This window comes from Poromitra crassiceps (genome assembly GCF_964638095.1).
Source record: "Poromitra crassiceps genome assembly, chromosome: 28".
NCBI lineage: Eukaryota > Metazoa > Chordata > Actinopteri > Beryciformes > Melamphaidae > Poromitra > Poromitra crassiceps.
This window is the reverse complement of record NC_139651.1, coordinates 14,107,515-14,125,014: the sequence shown is the minus strand read 5'-3', so window position 1 is coordinate 14,125,014 and position 17,500 is coordinate 14,107,515. Positions and strand designations below refer to the sequence as shown.

Here is a 17,500-nt window from a genome sequence, read left to right as displayed (position 1 = left end):
GGCCGCTGTACAGCAGCAGTCCATCGGCCACGTCGGTGATGAACTCCAGCGACACGTGGCTCTCGAAGCAAAGCATCATGGGAGGAAACCAGGCATAGCCGTTGCCATGGAAACTGTGCTTGTTCTGCTGGCACTCGGGCCCCTCGAACTGAGCCGGGCATTGGCACCTCGGGGTGGAGGAGAGAGAGAGAAGAGAAAGTCAGGGTAACCTTTTAGGGGTGGGGGAGAGAGAGAAGAGAGGAAATCAGGGTAACCTTTTAGGGGTGGGGGAGAGAGAGAGAAGAGGAAATCAGGGTAACCCTTTAGGGGTGGGGGAGAGAGAGAAGAGGAAATCAGGGTAACCCTTTAGGGGTGGAGGAGAGAGAGAAGAGGAAATCAGGCTAACCCTTTAGGGGTGGAGGAGAGAGAGAAGAGGAAATCAGGGTAACCCTTTAGGGGTGGGGGAGAGAGAGAAGAGGAAATCAGGGTAACCCTTTAGGGGTGGGGGAGAGAGAGAAGAGGAAATCAGGGTAACCCTTTAGGGGTGGGGGAGAGAGAGAAGAGGAAATCAGGGTAACCCTTTAGGGGTGGGGGAGAGAGAGAAGAGGAAATCAGGGTAACCCTTTAGGGGTGGGGGAGAGAGAGAAGAGGAAATCAGGGTAACCCTTTAGGGGGGGGGGAGAGAGAGAAGAGGAAATCAGGGTAACCCTTTAGGGGTGGAGGAGAGAGAGAAGAGGAAATCAGGGTAACCCTTTAGGGGTGGAGGAGAGAGAGAGGAGGAAATCAGGGTAACCCTTTAGGGGTGGGGGAGAGAGAGAAGAGGAAATCAGGGTAACCCTTTAGGGGTGGAGGAGAGAGAGAAGAGGAAATCAGAGTAACCCTTTAGGGGTGGAGGAGAGAGAGAGGAGGAAATCAGGGTAACCCTTTAGGAGTGGGGGCGAGAGAGAAGAGGAAATCAGGGTAACCCTTTAGGAGTGGGGGAGAGAGAGGAGGAAATCAGGGTAACCCTTTAGGAGTGGGGGAGAGAGAGAAGAGGAAATCAGGGTAACCTTTTAGGGGTGGGGGAGAGAGAGAAGAGGAAATCAGGGTAACCCTTTAGGAGTGGGGGAGAGAGAGAAGAGGAAATCAGGGTAACCTTTTAGGGGTGGAGGAGAGAGAGAAGAGGAAATCAGGGTAACCCTTTAGGGGTGGAGGAGAGAGAGAAGAGGAAATCAGGGTAACCCTTTAGGAGTGGGGGAGAGAGAGAAGAGGAAATCAGGGTAACCTTTTAGGGGTGGAGGAGAGAGAGAAGAGGAAATCAGGGTAACCCTTTAGGGGTGGAGGAGAGAGAGAAGAGGAAATCAGGGTAACCCTTTAGGGGTGGAGAAGAGAGAGAAGAGGAAATCAGGGTAACCCTTTAGGGGTGGAGGAGAGAAGAGGAAATCAGGGTAACCCTTTAGGGGTGGAGGAGAGAGAGAAGAGAAAGTCAGGGTAACCCTTTAGGGGTGGAGGAGAGAGAGAAGAGGAAATCAGGGTAACCCTTTAGGGGTGGGGGAGAGAGAGAGGAGGAAATCAGGGTAACCCTTTAGGGGTGGAGGAGAGAGAGAAGAGGAAATCAGGGTAACCCTTTAGGGGTGGGGGAAAGAGAGAAGAGGAAATCAGGGTAACCCTTTAGGGGTGGAGGAGAGAGAGAAGAGGACATAAGGGTAACCCTTTAGGGGTGGAGGAGAGAGAGAAGAGGACATCAGGGTAACCCTTTAGGGGTGGGGGAGAGAGAGAAGAGGAAATCACAATAACTTTATTGATAACGATAACAATTGACAAATATAATTTAGACTCATCTGCTGCTCTGACCCCAATCTCCGTCTTTCTGAAATACTTCTTATATTATTTCCTGCTCCTCTGTTTCTTTCTCCTCTAAGACAGCCTTCCCCGTCAGCCATCTCTCTTGCTCTGTCTCCCTCTCTCTCCCTGTATCCCTCTGTCTCTCTCTCCCTCTCTCTTTCTCTGTCTCCCTCTCTCTCAGTATCCCTCTGTCGCTCTCTCTCGCTCTCTCTCTGTCTCTCTCTCTCCCTCTCTCTGGCTCAGCATCTCTCGATTCAATTCAAAGTGGCTTTATTGGCATTGGATACTGTACAGAGATATGTGTTGCCAGAACAAACATATACACACCCAAATCGTAACATACTGTACATGTACTGTATACAAACAAAGACATCACAATATACATTGTAGCAAACAGAATAATGTTACAGTCACATATTGTTTACAGGGAAATGTTCATTGTAGTAATAATAGAACTGTCAGACTGTAACAGACGGAGTCGCTGCCCACAGACTCTTCTCTTCTCCTCCACGTACAGTACGATCACTAGGTTCATTTTGTTCCAACGGAGAGAGGAGTTATGGAACGTGTTTTTCAAATTCAGGATATTTGTTTAACTCGCTCTCTCTCCCTCTGTCTCTCTCTCTCTCTCTCTCTCTCTCTCTCCCTCTGTGTCTCTCTCTCTCCCCTCTTTCTCTCGCTCTCTCTCTGATGCAGATGTTCTCATTAGTGGTGATACCACAGGGAAATTTGCCACCTCACTCCCTTCTCTCCATCAGTGCCTCCATCCTCTATGTTGGGAAAATAAAGTATCTCTTCCTCTCCACACCTTCTCACCTCTCATCTTCTCACCTCTCATCTTCTCACCTCCTCTCTCTGTGCCATCAGAATTCTGAGCTTGACTTTTATCTCAGGATTCAGATTAATTCTGGCTTTATTCTCAGCATCTGAGAATCCCTTCCCAGTAATCCTCTTCCACATCCTCGGGTGTTCTTACCACAGGGGGAGTTCTGAGGGTAAACACTCCAACGTTTGATTCCAACCGCTCCAAACACAGCAGTGTTGAAAGTGCCCTGAAGGAGGCAAACATAGCCTGCTCTCTGCTCTGACAACAGGATGCACAGTTAGCATTCCCTCTGTCTGTTGCCTAATATCCACACCTCCCATTTCCTCTCATTGCTTCAATCCATCCCTCAGCATCTGTTAGCCGGCTGCATCTTTCTGTCCTGTAACACTTGTTTGTGCTCATCATAATAATATTAATATAATAATATTCAACACATCCTTGTATTCTTCCAGCAGAATAAAGGATTATATCGCTCGTTACAGCTATTGAATAGGTGGAACAAGCGAGGTGCTTATGACTGCTGGCAATAGGCAGTCGTAAGAGATTCACATACAACATACACACACGTCTCTTTTAAAATCGCACAGTAGCACATAGTGTCACAGTACCAAATAGTATCACCTCGACTTTACTAGCTTTTGGTAGTACCTGTTGGTTTCCAAACAGGAGAATTTGGGAAATCCTACTTGCGAGAGGGTAAGCTAAACTGGTAGCTACCGTTAGCATACTGTATGACGATGCTCTCTGGCCAATCGGTAGTCTGCAGTTTTGTCACGTGACCTTTTGGTATTGCCTCAGCCCGCTTGGGAACCTCGACGGAGGTGGAAAACCAAAAAAAGGCGAGTCGAGTCAAGGCGAGATGAGCCTGAGTGTTTCTCCATGCAGGGTCATTTGCACTGCTCCTCATACGTGATGTTTCCCTCTGGTTTATCTCATTCACACAATTATTCTCTCACCCTCGTGGATCCTGCTACATCATCCACAGGAACACACACCCCAACAAAATGATGTGCACAAGTACACACACACGCACGCACGCGTGTGCACACACACACACACACACACACACACACACACACACACACACACACACACACACACACACACACACACACACACACACACACCTCATTGGTGTGATAGACAGCTCATTTCTCATCCAAATGTTCCTTCCTGCTCTTCCTGGCTCTCATCAGGGCTGAAAATGTTCATCATAAAAAGAGGAGCTGACAGAAAAAGTCTGGGAACCACTGCTGTGCTGTATATGTAATATAATGTAATGCATTGCAATGTGACACACAAGCCACAAAGGTGTCTGTGTGTGTGTGACACAGCATCACGCAAGCTTTCCGGGCGAGAGACAATCAGAGACATGTCTCTGTGTTGGCAGCATCATGTGAGCTCTCTGGGCGAGAGACAATCACAGACATGTCTCTGTGTTGGCAGCATCATGCGAGCTCTCTGGGTGAGAGACAATCAGAGACATGTCTCTGTGTTGGCAGCATCATGTGAGCTCTCTGGGCGAGAGACAATCAGAGACATGTCTCTGTGTTGGCAGCATCATGCGAGCTCTCTGGGTGAGAGACAATCAGAGACATGTCTCTGTGTTGGCAGCATCATGCGAGCTCTCTGGGTGAGAGACAATCAGAGACATGTCTCTGTGTTTGCAGCATCATGTGAGCTCTCCGGGTGAGAGACAATCAGAGACATGTCTCTGTGTTGGCAGCATCATGTGAGCTCTCTGGGTGAGAGACAATCACAGACATGTCTCTGTGTTGGCAGCATCATGTGAGCTCTCCGGGTGAGAGACAATCAGAGACATGTCTCTGTGTTGGCAGCATCATGTGAGCTCTCTGGGTGAAAGACAATCACAGACATGTCTCTGTGTTGGCAGCATCATGTGAGCTCTCCAGGTGAGAGACAATCACAGACATGTCTCTGTGTTGGCAGCATCATGCGAGCTCTCTGGGCGAGAGACAATCAGAGACATGTCTCTGTGTTGACAGCATCACGCGAGCTCTCTGGGTGAGAGACAATCAGAGACATGTCTCTGTGTTGGCAGCATCATGCGAGCTCTCTGGGCGAGAGACAATCAGAGACATGTCTCTGTGTTGACAGCATCATGCGAGCTCTCTGAGTGAGAGACAATCAGAGACATGTCTCTGTGTTGGCAGCATCATGTGAGCTCTCCGGGCGAGAGACATAGTTTTAGTTTCGACGGCCAAGCCCTACAATCCTCTTAAGACGGCTTTGTTTCGCTCGCTCGCTGTCTGCTGGGAGCTGTTTGCTGTAATCCCAAATCCCCAAATCCCATTATTAATCCCAGTGCCTCCATTATCTACATGTCCCTTCTTTTCATTTCTCCACAATGTTTTTATTGACATTTTAACACCATGAAATACAGAAATACAGCCATTCATCAAATACAACATCCAATTACTGCATTAACAAAAAAGACCCTGCCATGCTGCATTTTGGAAACTTGCAGTGGGACGTGTGTGTGTGCACGCCCGAGTGTGTGTGTGTGTGTGCGTGCCCGTGTGTGTGTGTGTGCGTGCCCGAGTGTGTGTGTATGTGTGTGTGCCCGAGTGTGTGTGTGTGTGTGTGTGTGTGTGTGTATGTGTGTGTATGTGTGTGTATGTGTGTGTGTGTGTGCGTGCCCGAGTGTGTTTGTGTGTGTGCGTGCCCGCGCGTGCCTGTGTGTGTGTGTGTGTGTCTGTGTGTGGCCGTACGTGGTCGCAGCTATTATTCTCTCCTCATTTGCTCCCTTTTTTCTTTTCTCCCCATCGCCTCTCCTCCTGTCCCCCTCCCACTCCTCTCCTCCTGTCCCCCTCCCACTCCTCTTCTCCTGTCCCCCTCCCACTCCTCTTCTCCTGTCCCCCTCCCACTCCTCTTCTCCTGTCCTCCTCCCACTCCTCTCCTCCTGTCCCCCTCCCACTCCTCTTCTCCTGTCCTCCTCCCACTCCTCTCTCCTCCTCCTGTCCCGTACTTGTCTTCTCTTCCTCATGTCATCTCCTTCTTTTTCTCTCAGCTCCTCTCCTCCTCCTCGTCGTCCTCTCTCTCTCTCTCTCTTCTCTGTAACAGTAGATGTTACAGGGTTCAGGTACTGTCGCAGCATCAAACATGTGACAGTCATACATGTGTGTGTGTGTGTGTGTGTGTGTGTGTGTGTGTGTGTGTGTGTGTGTGTGTGTGTGTGTGTGTGTGTGTGGTTTGACAGGTGTAGCTGTGTTGCCTCCCGTCTCATCCTCTGTCTCTCTTCCTCTCCCTGTTATCTCCTCCTCTGACATTTAACATCGACAGATTCCACATCTCATCCTCTTTCTCTCTCTCTGTTATCCGTCTGACATTTCACCAAGACACATCTCCCACAGTCCCATCCAGCCTGTGTTTGGCCCACGTCCGCACATGGCATTGAGAATACAGCAGGAACAAAACAACCTGTCTGTCTGACGGCTTCCATAGAGAAAGTGGTGAGCTGAAATCTCTGCTCGAGCGGAGGTTGCCTCATACTGCGGTATGGCGCCCCCTTGTGGAAACAACAGTCGCTGCTCCACCCCCTCTGCCGATCTGCGGCGAGCCGTAGACTAGCACCATGGTTCCTCCGAAACATGCGCAGTTGCCAGCCGCTTCTTTTCACCTGACAGCGGGTAGCTTCACCGGCCGGAACGTAGCATGTGGCGGGATCACGCTATTCCCACCAGTTCCCTTCCGCCCCGAAACAGGCGCCCCGACCGACCAGAAGAGGTGCTAGTGCAGCGACCAGGACACATACCCTCAATCCACCTTCCCACCCGCAGACACAGCCAACATGGACGCCTGACCAACCCGCCTCTAGCGGCCAAATATATGTTGCCTTCTAACCATTTGAAAGATGTTTTTGTGAACCTCCATCTTTGGTCTGGGTGAGTGTGTGAGTGTGTGTGTGTGTGTGTGTGTGTGTGTGTGTGTGTGTGTGTGTGTGTGTGTGAAATCCAGGGATTATGTTTCGCTTGCTTCCAGCCAGTCATTCTGCTCTGATCTGCTGTGTCCAGCCAGCCAGACTCAAATCCTGCCCTTTTCCCTCTCTGCTTTTAATTAAAATAAGAAGAAGAGCAAATGGAACTTCTACAAGACAGCGAGACAGCTACATACTCTTAACTTAAAGGGACAGCTCACCCTAAAATCCAAAATACATATTTTTCCTCTCACCTGTAGTGCTATTTATCCATCTATATCGTTTTGTGTTAGTTACCTGAGTACGAGAGATATCGGCCGCAGAGTTTCTGCCTTCTCTCCAACACAATGGAACTGGATGGCACTCGGCTTGTGGTGCTCAAAGCACCAAAAAAATACATTTGAAAAACTCAACAGCAATGTCTCTTTCCAGAAATCGTGACCCGGTTACTCAAGAGAATCCACAGACCTTGTTGTGATGTCATGTAGGAACAATTTTCTTTTGTAGGAACTAGCTAGCAGCTAGCGGGTGTAGTTCGGTCAAAATAAAATAGTTCCTCCTTGAAACTGCTCATAACGAGGTCTGTGGATTATCTTGAGTCATGACTTTGTGGAAAGAGACATTGCTGTTGAGTTTTTCAAATGTTTTTTTTTTGGCGCTTCGAGCACCACAAGCCGAGTGCCATCCAGTTCAATTGTATTGGAGAGAAGGCCGAAACTCTGCGGCCGATATCTCCAAAACTCAGGCAACTAACACAAAATGATAGATAGATAAATATCACAGCAGGTGAGAGGGAATATATGTATTTTGGATTTTAGGGTGAGCTGTCCCTTTAACAGCGAGACATACTCTTAACTTAACTGATGCTTTGTGCCACTGTACGGGGAGAGGTCTGTGATGAGACGTGATGTTGGGATGCTCACACACACGTTGAGCGTGCGAGTAGATCTGAATCCTACACAGAGTTACAGTTGAGACAGCGAGGGGGGGAAAACGCTTCCTTGTTTCATTTAATTGGTTGCAGAGCGTCCTTCACACACCCACCTTTAAAGATCTCCGCCTGAAGACACAGAGAATCAGTGTGAATTATACAGTTTAAACAGGGCCACCATGTCTGCTCTCATGCCAGAAACACCAAAGGACTTCTTCTTCTTATCATAATTTGTAGTTGAAAGCGCTCATCTGCAGTATGGTGTCCCTGCTGGAACACTGTCGCCCAACTGTTGGCCTTGATTACGTAGGGATTTATGCAACTGAAGAGACTTTCTTTCCCGTCGGCTTTTGAAAGCAGGACTGGCAAGACGTGACAGCGAACATGATCTGGGTTTTTTTCCCATCACGTTTTTTCCCATCTAGTCGGGATGTTGTAAAAGCGCTGTTTCTATTTATAAAGCTAGGAGATCTGTCATCAAGCGTCTTTGAGTTCACGCATCTCTGAGTCCTTGAAAGCGCTCTATAAGTCCCATGTATTATTATTATCTGTGTTTTCAGTTTGAAGAATGTTGGAAAGTGTCAGTTCTTAACAGTAGAAAGGCAGGCTGTTAAACGCTGCCAGACCTGCCAAGCATCACACACTACTACAGCCTTATGAACTGAATCTTCATACACTTAAATAGGTATAAGTGGAAAATGTCTGCGCTCTTTCTGTGAAGTCAAAATACGAATGGAAGGAAGATCAACAATCCGCCCACTATAAACTAAAGGTACAATAAATCAATAAAAAGAGGCCAACTGTTGCAAACAACGTCAACATTTGTATACGAGTCACTTCACAGTGATCTCCAGAGGTTTAGGTGAGCAAATCTCACACAGACGTCGGATGATCTTCAAAAGCTTGTCCATATTATCGTCTGCCTCGTCAATTTCCTATCTTAAACCCATTAGTGGAATGGTGCTGAACGTTAAAGAAGCCAAAAAAGATAAACTCCATCTCTGAGGCCTAGTCCATACATACACGGGTATTTTTAAAACACTTTTTTTTCCTCCTCCATTTAAAAATAATAATAAAATCCTGTCCACACCCTCCATGAGAATACAAAAAAAGATGAATAACATCTGCTGCGTTCACGCTGTGAAGCAGTCTCCACTCAAAAGCCATTATTTCCTATGTCAGGCGATGAATTCTTGGTCACGCAAAAGAGTGGAAAGTAGTTCAACCTGAATGGATCAGATCCACACTCACTTCTCACAAGAGGACAAGTCAGCACGGCTTTGGTTGCCTGGCAACAAACTGAGCGCTTTGCTTCGTTTCTGTCACTTTTTTCCCCCAAAAACGAGCAGATCACGGATTTCAAGCAGAAGAGTAAAGTAAGAGAAATAAAGCAAGGCTGACTTATAAACATGTAATTAAATCGAACAATACTGACGACATGTAAAGTAGTAGGCTCGTCGGTTCCTAACACACACTCAACACACACTAGAAACGACTGCCTTGTGGTTGTGCAGTATGCCTCTGCCAACAAGCCTAGTTTGAAGAAATTGCCTCAAGCCGTTAATGAGATATCACATTATCGAGCATGGAATGGACGACGGACGTGAGGTCCCAGTGACCTTGAACTTTGACCTTTGACCACCAAAATCAGTTCATCCTTGTGTCCGAGTGGATGTTTGAGCCAAATGTGAAGAAACGACCGGAAGGCGTTAACGAGCAATGCTGTCTGACAGATGTCAATATCTGTTTCCTTACTGTATACCCATAATAACCCTTGTGTTTTGTATCCTATAGTTAGCTGATGTTCTCACTCTGAACGAAGCACCTCACAGTTCTCCTGGAAGAGGACTGAGATGCATTTGCAGCTGTCTAATTGGCGTTATTTGGTGCCAGCGTAGTTTGAATGGCATCTCAATCATCTGGCTAAACAGACCAAACTGAAGGACACAGTTGAAATAAACCACTGTGAACATGCTTGGTGTGAACGCACCCTTATTAACCTCACACTCTACAGCTGGAGATGATGTGAAGGAGGGACGTCACCTCTCATTCCAATATTTTGGGGCTTTCGTGTTAGTTAGTTAGTTAGTTAGTTAGTTAGTTAGTTTTTTTAACCTCCAAATTAGTGGATGGAAGCCTGTGCTGTTTGCCATCACTTCCTTACTTTTAATTAACTGTATACCTGAAAATCTCCACTAGATGAAGATATATGTTCAGGTTATAAAAACAGCTGTAATATACTTTAACACAGTCTGGGGATCCAAAATATTTCCCTCTAGAATGATAAAAAATACAACTTCATCTTACGGTAATTAATCTTCGTTTCCAGCAGCAACACACCAGTGAGAAGCAACATGCATTACTGTAAATGAGGAAAAATCAATGTAATAAGACCTGGGAGTAAAATTAACAGCGAGGCAGTTTTATAGGGATATTACAACAATGGCTGCCTTCATATAAAAAAAAAGAGAAGAAGAAGCGTCCTTTAATAGCACCGGGCAGATGGTTTGTTTTGATGTGTTCATTTCCTGCACATTTTTAATCACCAGCCAGCATCATTTGAGACAGGAGAGTTTGCCCCAAGACTACACACTCACTCACACACACACACACACACACACACACACACACACACACACACACACACACACACACACACACACACACACACACACACTCACACTCACACTCACACTCACACTCACACACACACACACACACACACACACACACACACACACACACAGACACACACAGACACACACGCACGCAAATGCACACAGCACCCGCGGCGCTTTGCCTTCATTTCTTCACAGTCTCAAAAGTATATGCTTTGGTGTTATGCTACTCTTTTAATTTCCCTTATTCCCTCTTTCTGTTCCCTCCTCTCCATCTCTTAAAATGGCATAAAAGTACAAGCGCACTCCTCATTCACCATAAGTGCAGGGAGACGTCCACTTGAGCTGTTTTGTTGGTTTTACCTGAATAGAGACACTGCATGAAATAGGCCACGCCCATCACGGGGGAAAACTCTCCATTCACTCCCATACACCAGCGTCATTTTCCTTCAATTAAACGTAGCTAAAAGCTGTTGTGTGGTGGTGCTGCACAGACAACAAATGTAAAAAAAAATCGCCAATTAACGTTTTTTTTGTACTCCGGAGCAAAACAAGGAAGCCATTGAGAATTGGCGAGGAGAAAAATGTGGATCTAGCTGTCAAGGAAGTAAGTTGGAGTGTTCATCTTCCGTATATATGATCTTTGTGTGCAACATGTGACATAGGAGAACGCCAGGATCAGGGGCGTATGCAGAAATTGAATTATAGGTGGGCCTGCATCAAATTGGGTGGGCCTGGATAGGAAGGGGTGCAGATGCCCGCCCGAAAAATTTGACGTGTTATTTTACTAAAAATAATGCATTTGACCATCATTTCAAGTAGAATGATACCACCCAAGCAAGAATATTTCAAGTGTTTCAAGTGCTTTACTGAAATATTTGGACCATATAATGATAATACAATTATCTCAACCTTAAAAGGTTACATATAGGTGCCAAATGTTGCATACATGAATGCTTATACTTGTGTGTATACTGTTACTTTATACAGAAATTAGAACCACTGATCCATATACTGCTGTGAGTTTAAAAAATAACAACACTGAGGCTGCTTCAAGTTTGAACAAGACGCCTCTGGTTTATTTATCCACAGAGAGAACAAAATTCCTAGATGTCATGAAGTTGTCATGCATTAGACTCTGGAGATGATGTGCCCTGCGTTTTTACAAAAGTAACAAAACCATTGGCTAGCAATGCAGCAGCAAGTTTGCCTCTAGAAAACAACCAATTAATATTTTTTTTTTTTTTTTTTTTTTTTTTTTTTTTTTTGGGTGGGCCAGGGCAAGAAGTGGGTGGGCCTGTGCCTACCCAGGCCCACCCGTAGATACGCCCCTGGCCAGGATTGGGGGGTGGGGGGGTTTGTTTTCCCCCGTTTTGGGCGTGGTTTCTGAATGATGACGCGCTCTGCAGTGTCTCTATTACCTGAGATCCATAATCTCCCAGGACCTAAAGTGAGAGGCCAACATAGGCACCGTCAGCAAGAAGGCTCAGCGGAGGTTGTACTTCCTGTGCCAGCTCAGGAAGTGCAAACTGCCCCAGGAGCTGCTGGTACACTTCTACACTGCCATCATCCAGTCTGTCCTCTGCAACTTCATCTCTGTCTGCCACCAACCAGGACAGTCAGGCACAGACTGCAACGGACAGTCTGTATCCGTATCTGTGCCAACCTGCCCTGAGTGCTCTCCTCCATCCAAGACTTGTACTCCTCCAGAGTGGAGAAAAGGGCAGGAAAGATCATCCCTGACCCCTCTCACCCTGAACATGATCTGTTTGAACTCCTCGCCTCCGGCAGGCGCTACAGAGCACTGTACGCCAAAAACCACCAGACACAAAAACACTTTCTACCCAGAGGGCATCACTCTGATGAACACTTAAACCAGAAAATGTATTTCATGTCCATTGTGCTAGTGGCATTATCTTCCTCTAACGAGACCTTAAATCATTTGAAATATATCCAAGCAAGCCGAATCTCTGACTGAAAAACTGTTACTTTAATTGATTCTGTATTACCGTTTGTTACTATGCTTTTATTTGCACATCCTCCCCGCCCAGTTTAGATTGATGAGGATCTTGGCACGGTGGAAACCACTATCAAAACGCTCGACCAGAAACTTAAGAATCAACTTTGATTCCAATATCAATTTTGAAACTCAAGTACACGAGGTTATTGGGTCATGTTTTTATCAGCCAAGAAATGTTTCTCCAGTGGGAGTGTGAGCTGTGAGCACGTGCTCAAACACCCACCGGCTCATAGAGAAGTGTTGTATGGAGCAGGAAAGACCAGCCAAGATCAAGTCACTGAGGAATAAACCCACACTACGCCATCGTCAATAATATACTCAGCTGTCTTTTCTCTCTCTTTTATTATCTTTCTTGTTTGGGGTTTTGATTCCTTGTGTTTTCTTCAAAGATTGGGAGATGTTTACGTCTGTGGAGCACACAGGGGACGATGTGGGTGATAATCACAAGGCATACCGCTGTTGTTAAACTGCTGACACTGAATTAGCTATCGACTATCAACCCACTCCATTGATTTGACTGAGCTACACAGACTTACACTCACGTCTGAGTCAAATATTCCTCTTCTTTTAAATTCTCCATTACTCTGATCACATTGATTTGACTGATTACCAACAAGCATTGGGTCTTAATGATGCCAAACAAAATTCAATCCTGAAACTAGAGACAAATATAAATGAATGAATAAATGAATGGATGAATGAATTAATGCATAAATAAATAAACAAACAAACAAACAAACAAACATAACCAGATTGTTGTTTGTATAGAAAGCCAAAGTGGAACGTCACTTCCTGCTTTAGCACTGTACCAGAGATTTTCATCCGCCATTTATTTTCCCATAGACATTTCCTAAAATGCTTATAAAAAGAGTTTTACTTGTTCAAACCAAACGGTACAGCTATATTCAGAAACAGAAGAGATCGCAGAACATTTTACTTGGACCAAAACATAAAACAAAATGGGTTTAAAGAAATATTTTTTTATGTTGTTTTTTTAAGTTTTGGTCTGAATGAAATGTTCTATGGTCTCTCCCGATTCTAAATATAGCTGAACCGTTTGGTTTGAACAGGCAAAACAATTTTTATAAGCATTTTACGAAATGTCTATGGGAAAATAAATGGCGGATGAAAATATCTGGTACAGTGCTGAAGCAGGAAGTCACTTTGACTCTCTATTGGTTTACTGGCTTATGACTGAAGGTCAAAGATTAAACTTGCCATAAATCACTGGTTGCAACATGTAGCGGAGGGGAGAGAGCAGTTGAGCAGGAAGAGCCAACAGACGAAAGCAGCTCTGACACAGAGAGGAGACCCAGAGGGGTTCATTGGCTTTCATAGCGTTATAATGAGGCTTCCATTGCCAGGCTAACAGGGCAGCTAAAGTAGCCACGGTCCCACACAGGCGTCAGAAGAAAGACAAAGGTTAAAGCAATTCTCTCCAATTTAACCGCTGCGGCTGAGCTACAACATCAAAGAGCTGAGAGAGAGAGAGAGAGAGAGGAGAGAGAGAGAGAGACAGAGAGAGAGAGAGAGAGAGAGGGAGAGAGAGAGAGAGAGAGAGAGACACAGAGAGAGAGGTAGAGAGAGAGAGAGAGAGAGAAGGAGAGAGAGAGAGAAGCCGACCAATTAGAGATGATAAGGAATAGGCTGTAATGGTAAATGATGTCCTTACACTGCTTCAACTCCATCTCTGATCTGGGCAAACACTCACACACACACACACGCACATGCACACACACACACAAACGCGCGCGCGCGCGCGCGCGCACGCACACACGCACACACACACACACACACACACACACACACACACACACACACACACACACACACACCAATCACAGCCCATTCTCACATCAAGGCAGTCCATATAAATATGGCTCCCTTCTACAATGAACCCTGCTCCACCAGTGCAGGCACACACATCACTACTGCTGCTGCTGCTGCTGTGCCTCCACCACCTGCAGCCTCCACCTTTCTACTTCAGAGTCTGCATGGCTCAAAGGTTTTCAACTCGTACTCCATGTCTGGTTTTGCGCTCACCCTTGTATACCCATGGGGGACTCTTCTGCATTGCGCTCAATCCCTGGTTAGCTTAGCATGCTGCTTGGCTAATCCAGGGAGCGTCTAAAGAGTGGAGCAATCAGCGACAAACATAACTGTATTTCCATTTGTTGCAATAAATGGTTACTGAACAAATAATAAATCAATAGACTCAGATGAAGGTGGCCAGCCTCGTCTCCCTACCGTGAGAGGAGTCTGGCACCACAGGTCTCCATAGTGGGATTGCGATGGGCGGCGCTTAGCGGCAGTGCCCTTGGAAAATAGTTTCAAACAATCCAACTTGCCGTTTTCAGCGTGTAGCAACGAGCTAGCGTGTAGCTTTCTGCCGTTAGCTTGCTAGCTAGTTAGCGTTGTTGTTTTCACTGAGGCGGCAGGGCACTATTTACAGCGACACACAGGGAGGAGGGAGCAGAAGCCGCTCTGATTGACATGGTCGGAGCCAATGACAGAGCTTGTAAAAAGCCGGGGGCGGACATCCGGCTGCCACCGAAACAGTCGCTCCAATGGGAGAGCAGAGTAGAGCAGGGGAGGGTTTATCCCAGTTATGGAGACCTGTGGCGCCAGACTCCTCTCACGGTAGGGAGGGAGGGGAGGCTGGCCAGCGAGACTAGATTCATACAGACTCTTAACTGGGGAAAACACTTACTTGACAATGTATGTGTGCGTATGTGTGTGTGTATGTGCATGCACTATGTGTGTGTTGCATGTATAACAGTTTGTCAACATGATCTTTCAGTCGAAGCAAACCAGGGGCATCATTTCAATAATGTGTGCAGCAACACGCCAGTGTGTCAATGTAAACAGTTTCAGAGTATTGCATCACTCTATTCATGTATTTATACATCTACATTCACTTATTGATTCTTTTGACAAGCTTGATAGCTAAACGAGAGCTTGCTCACTTGGGTCATGTCAGGCTGGGTTTGTCTTAACTCCTTCGTGTTTCTTATTTTACGTCAAAAACATTACGATTGACACTTTCCTAATTACTGTACTGCTTTCTAGCTTTTCTTGAAATTCGGTAGATGCCCAAATCGCCACTAAACATTTGGTTTCCTCAGCAGACCACTGCAAATTATTTTTCTCCATGTTGTCGCTGCCTTCTTCTCCTTCCTGCTGGTCTTCACAGCCTAGAATAAGACTGATATAACACTGACACTGATGATAACTGGTTCCGCTGAGAACGAACTTTTCAGGTTCTGAACCAATAATTATTTCGGTCTGAATGCACCGGCCGGTTAAAATTTGGGTTCGGGAACCGGAACCGGCACGGAGCCCTGCCGGTGTGAAAGCCCTATTTAAGAACAGTCATTTGCAACACTATACCTCTCCATTACATCCATTCTATTGATGGATCACGGGGGTGCGAACCTGCGACCCTCGTGTTGGTAGGCAGGGAATCTACCGCGACACTACCTGGATGCCCAATAATCCTAGTTTTCCAGTGTCTTCTGATGGTTTAGAGTTTTTTTCCCCCTTCTACTCCTAAATGCACTCACCTGTAGCCATTCTCTACCAACACTCACCTGTAGCCATTCTCTACAAACACTCACCTGTAGCCATTCTCTACAAACACTCACCTACAGCCATTCTCTACAAACACTCACCTGTAGCCATTCACTACCAACACTCACCTGTAGCCATTCGCTACCAACACTCACCTGTAGCCATTCACTACTAACACTCACCTGTAGCCATTCTCTACAAACACTCACCTGTAGCCATTCTCTACAAACACTCACCTGTAGCCATTCACTACCAACACTCACCTGTAGCCATTCGCTACTAACACTCACCTGTAGCCATTCACTACCAACACTCACCTGTAGCCATTCTCTACAAACACTCACCTGTAGCCATTCTCTACTAACACTCACCTGTAGCCATTCACTACCAACACTCACCTGTAGCCATTCTCTACAAACACTCACCTGTAGCCATTCTCTACCAACACTCACCTGTAGCCATTCACTACCAACACTCACCTGTAGCCATTCACTACCAACACTCACCTGTAGCCATTCTCTACCAACACTCACCTGTAGCCATTCACTACCAACACTCACCTGTAGCCATTCTCTACCAACACTCACCTGTAGCCATTCTCTACAAACACTCACCTGTAGCCATTCTCTACCAACACTCACCTGTAGCCATTCTCTACAAACACTCACCTGTAGCCATTCTCTACAAACACTCACCTACAGCCATTCTCTACCAACACTCACCTGTAGCCATTCACTACCAACACTCACCTGTAGCCATTCACTACCAACACTCACCTGTAGCCATTCTCTACAAACACTCACCTGTAGCCATTCTGAGTGTCCACACACGCGCCGCCGTTGAAGCAGGGGTTGGCGTGATAGGCGGCGCAGGGCTGATGGGCGTGCTCTCGTCCCGGGCAGGAGCACACTGCGGTGGACTCCAGCGTCAGCGACACCAGGCTCATGGTCCCACAGTCCACTACGGTGGGGACGTCCCGCACGCTCAGGACACTGCTGCAGCCACTGGACCCGCTGCAGTCTGAGCCAGCGCACTCGTCCACCCCCACCTGGGACACGTTGACCTGCAGGAAGGACTGGAGCTGGAAGGAGAGAGAGAGAGAGATAAAGAGAGAGAGAGAGAGAGAGAGATAAAGAGAGAGAGAGAGAGAGAGAGAGATGCATATTTGTATGTGCAGACTGACCCAGATATTGATCGTGAGGTTAGGTGTTTGGCCCAAAAACAAACTGCACAAATTCACCCTCGCACATAATGCTGTGCAAGACCGACGGTGAAAACCAAGTTATTTTTTTAGTTTGCACTATTTTTGTTGAGAATTTTTTTTTCTTTTCTCCCCTTTCCTTCACTTTGCCTCTTCCAAGCCATCATTGCAAATTCACTTCACTGTCTACAGTGAAGAAGGGAATTCTGTGTGTGTGCACTTCACTGTCTACAGTAAAGAAGGGAATTCTGTGTGTGTGCACTTCACTGTCTACTGTAAAGAAGGGAATTCTGTGTGTGTGCACTTCACTGTCTACAGTAAAGAAGGGAATTCTGTGTGTGTGCACTTCACTGTCTACTGTAAAGAAGGGAATTCTGTGTGTGTGCACTTCACTGTCTACAGTGGAGTAGCAACGTTTGGCACTAGATGTCACCTGAAGTGGAGTAAATGCTGCACTTGCAGAAGGAGAGAACCTATACATAATACAAATGTAACGCGGAATGCAAACCTTGCGCACAAATCAAACGTTTGGCAGGTTGCTGGGATCGTAATACGCTTGTCAAAAATGGATTATTATCAGACTGAACTAACATC

The 17,500-nt window shown here is 46.3% G+C and overlaps 2 protein-coding genes across 2 annotated transcripts in view; one reads left to right on the top strand and one right to left on the bottom strand.

Moving 5' to 3' along the window:
• The window catches only part of LOC310799721 (E3 ubiquitin-protein ligase TRIM47-like), a 495,544-nt gene that overhangs the window by 364,002 nt on the left and 114,042 nt on the right, over positions 1-17,500 (top strand). The gene's annotated exons all lie outside the window — the stretch shown is intronic.
• Positions 1-17,500, bottom strand: part of LOC310799569 (putative neural-cadherin 2) — a gene marked incomplete at both ends in the record, with an annotated part of 132,344 nt that overhangs the window by 64,710 nt on the left and 50,134 nt on the right. Inside the window, 2 exons of the mRNA XM_083662159.1 lie at positions 1-167; positions 16,509-16,786. The exon at positions 1-167 is cut by the window's left edge and continues 48 nt beyond it. Of these exons, the coding sequence (XP_083518285.1) occupies positions 1-167; positions 16,509-16,786 (445 nt within the window). The remainder of the gene's footprint in view (positions 168-16,508; positions 16,787-17,500) is intronic.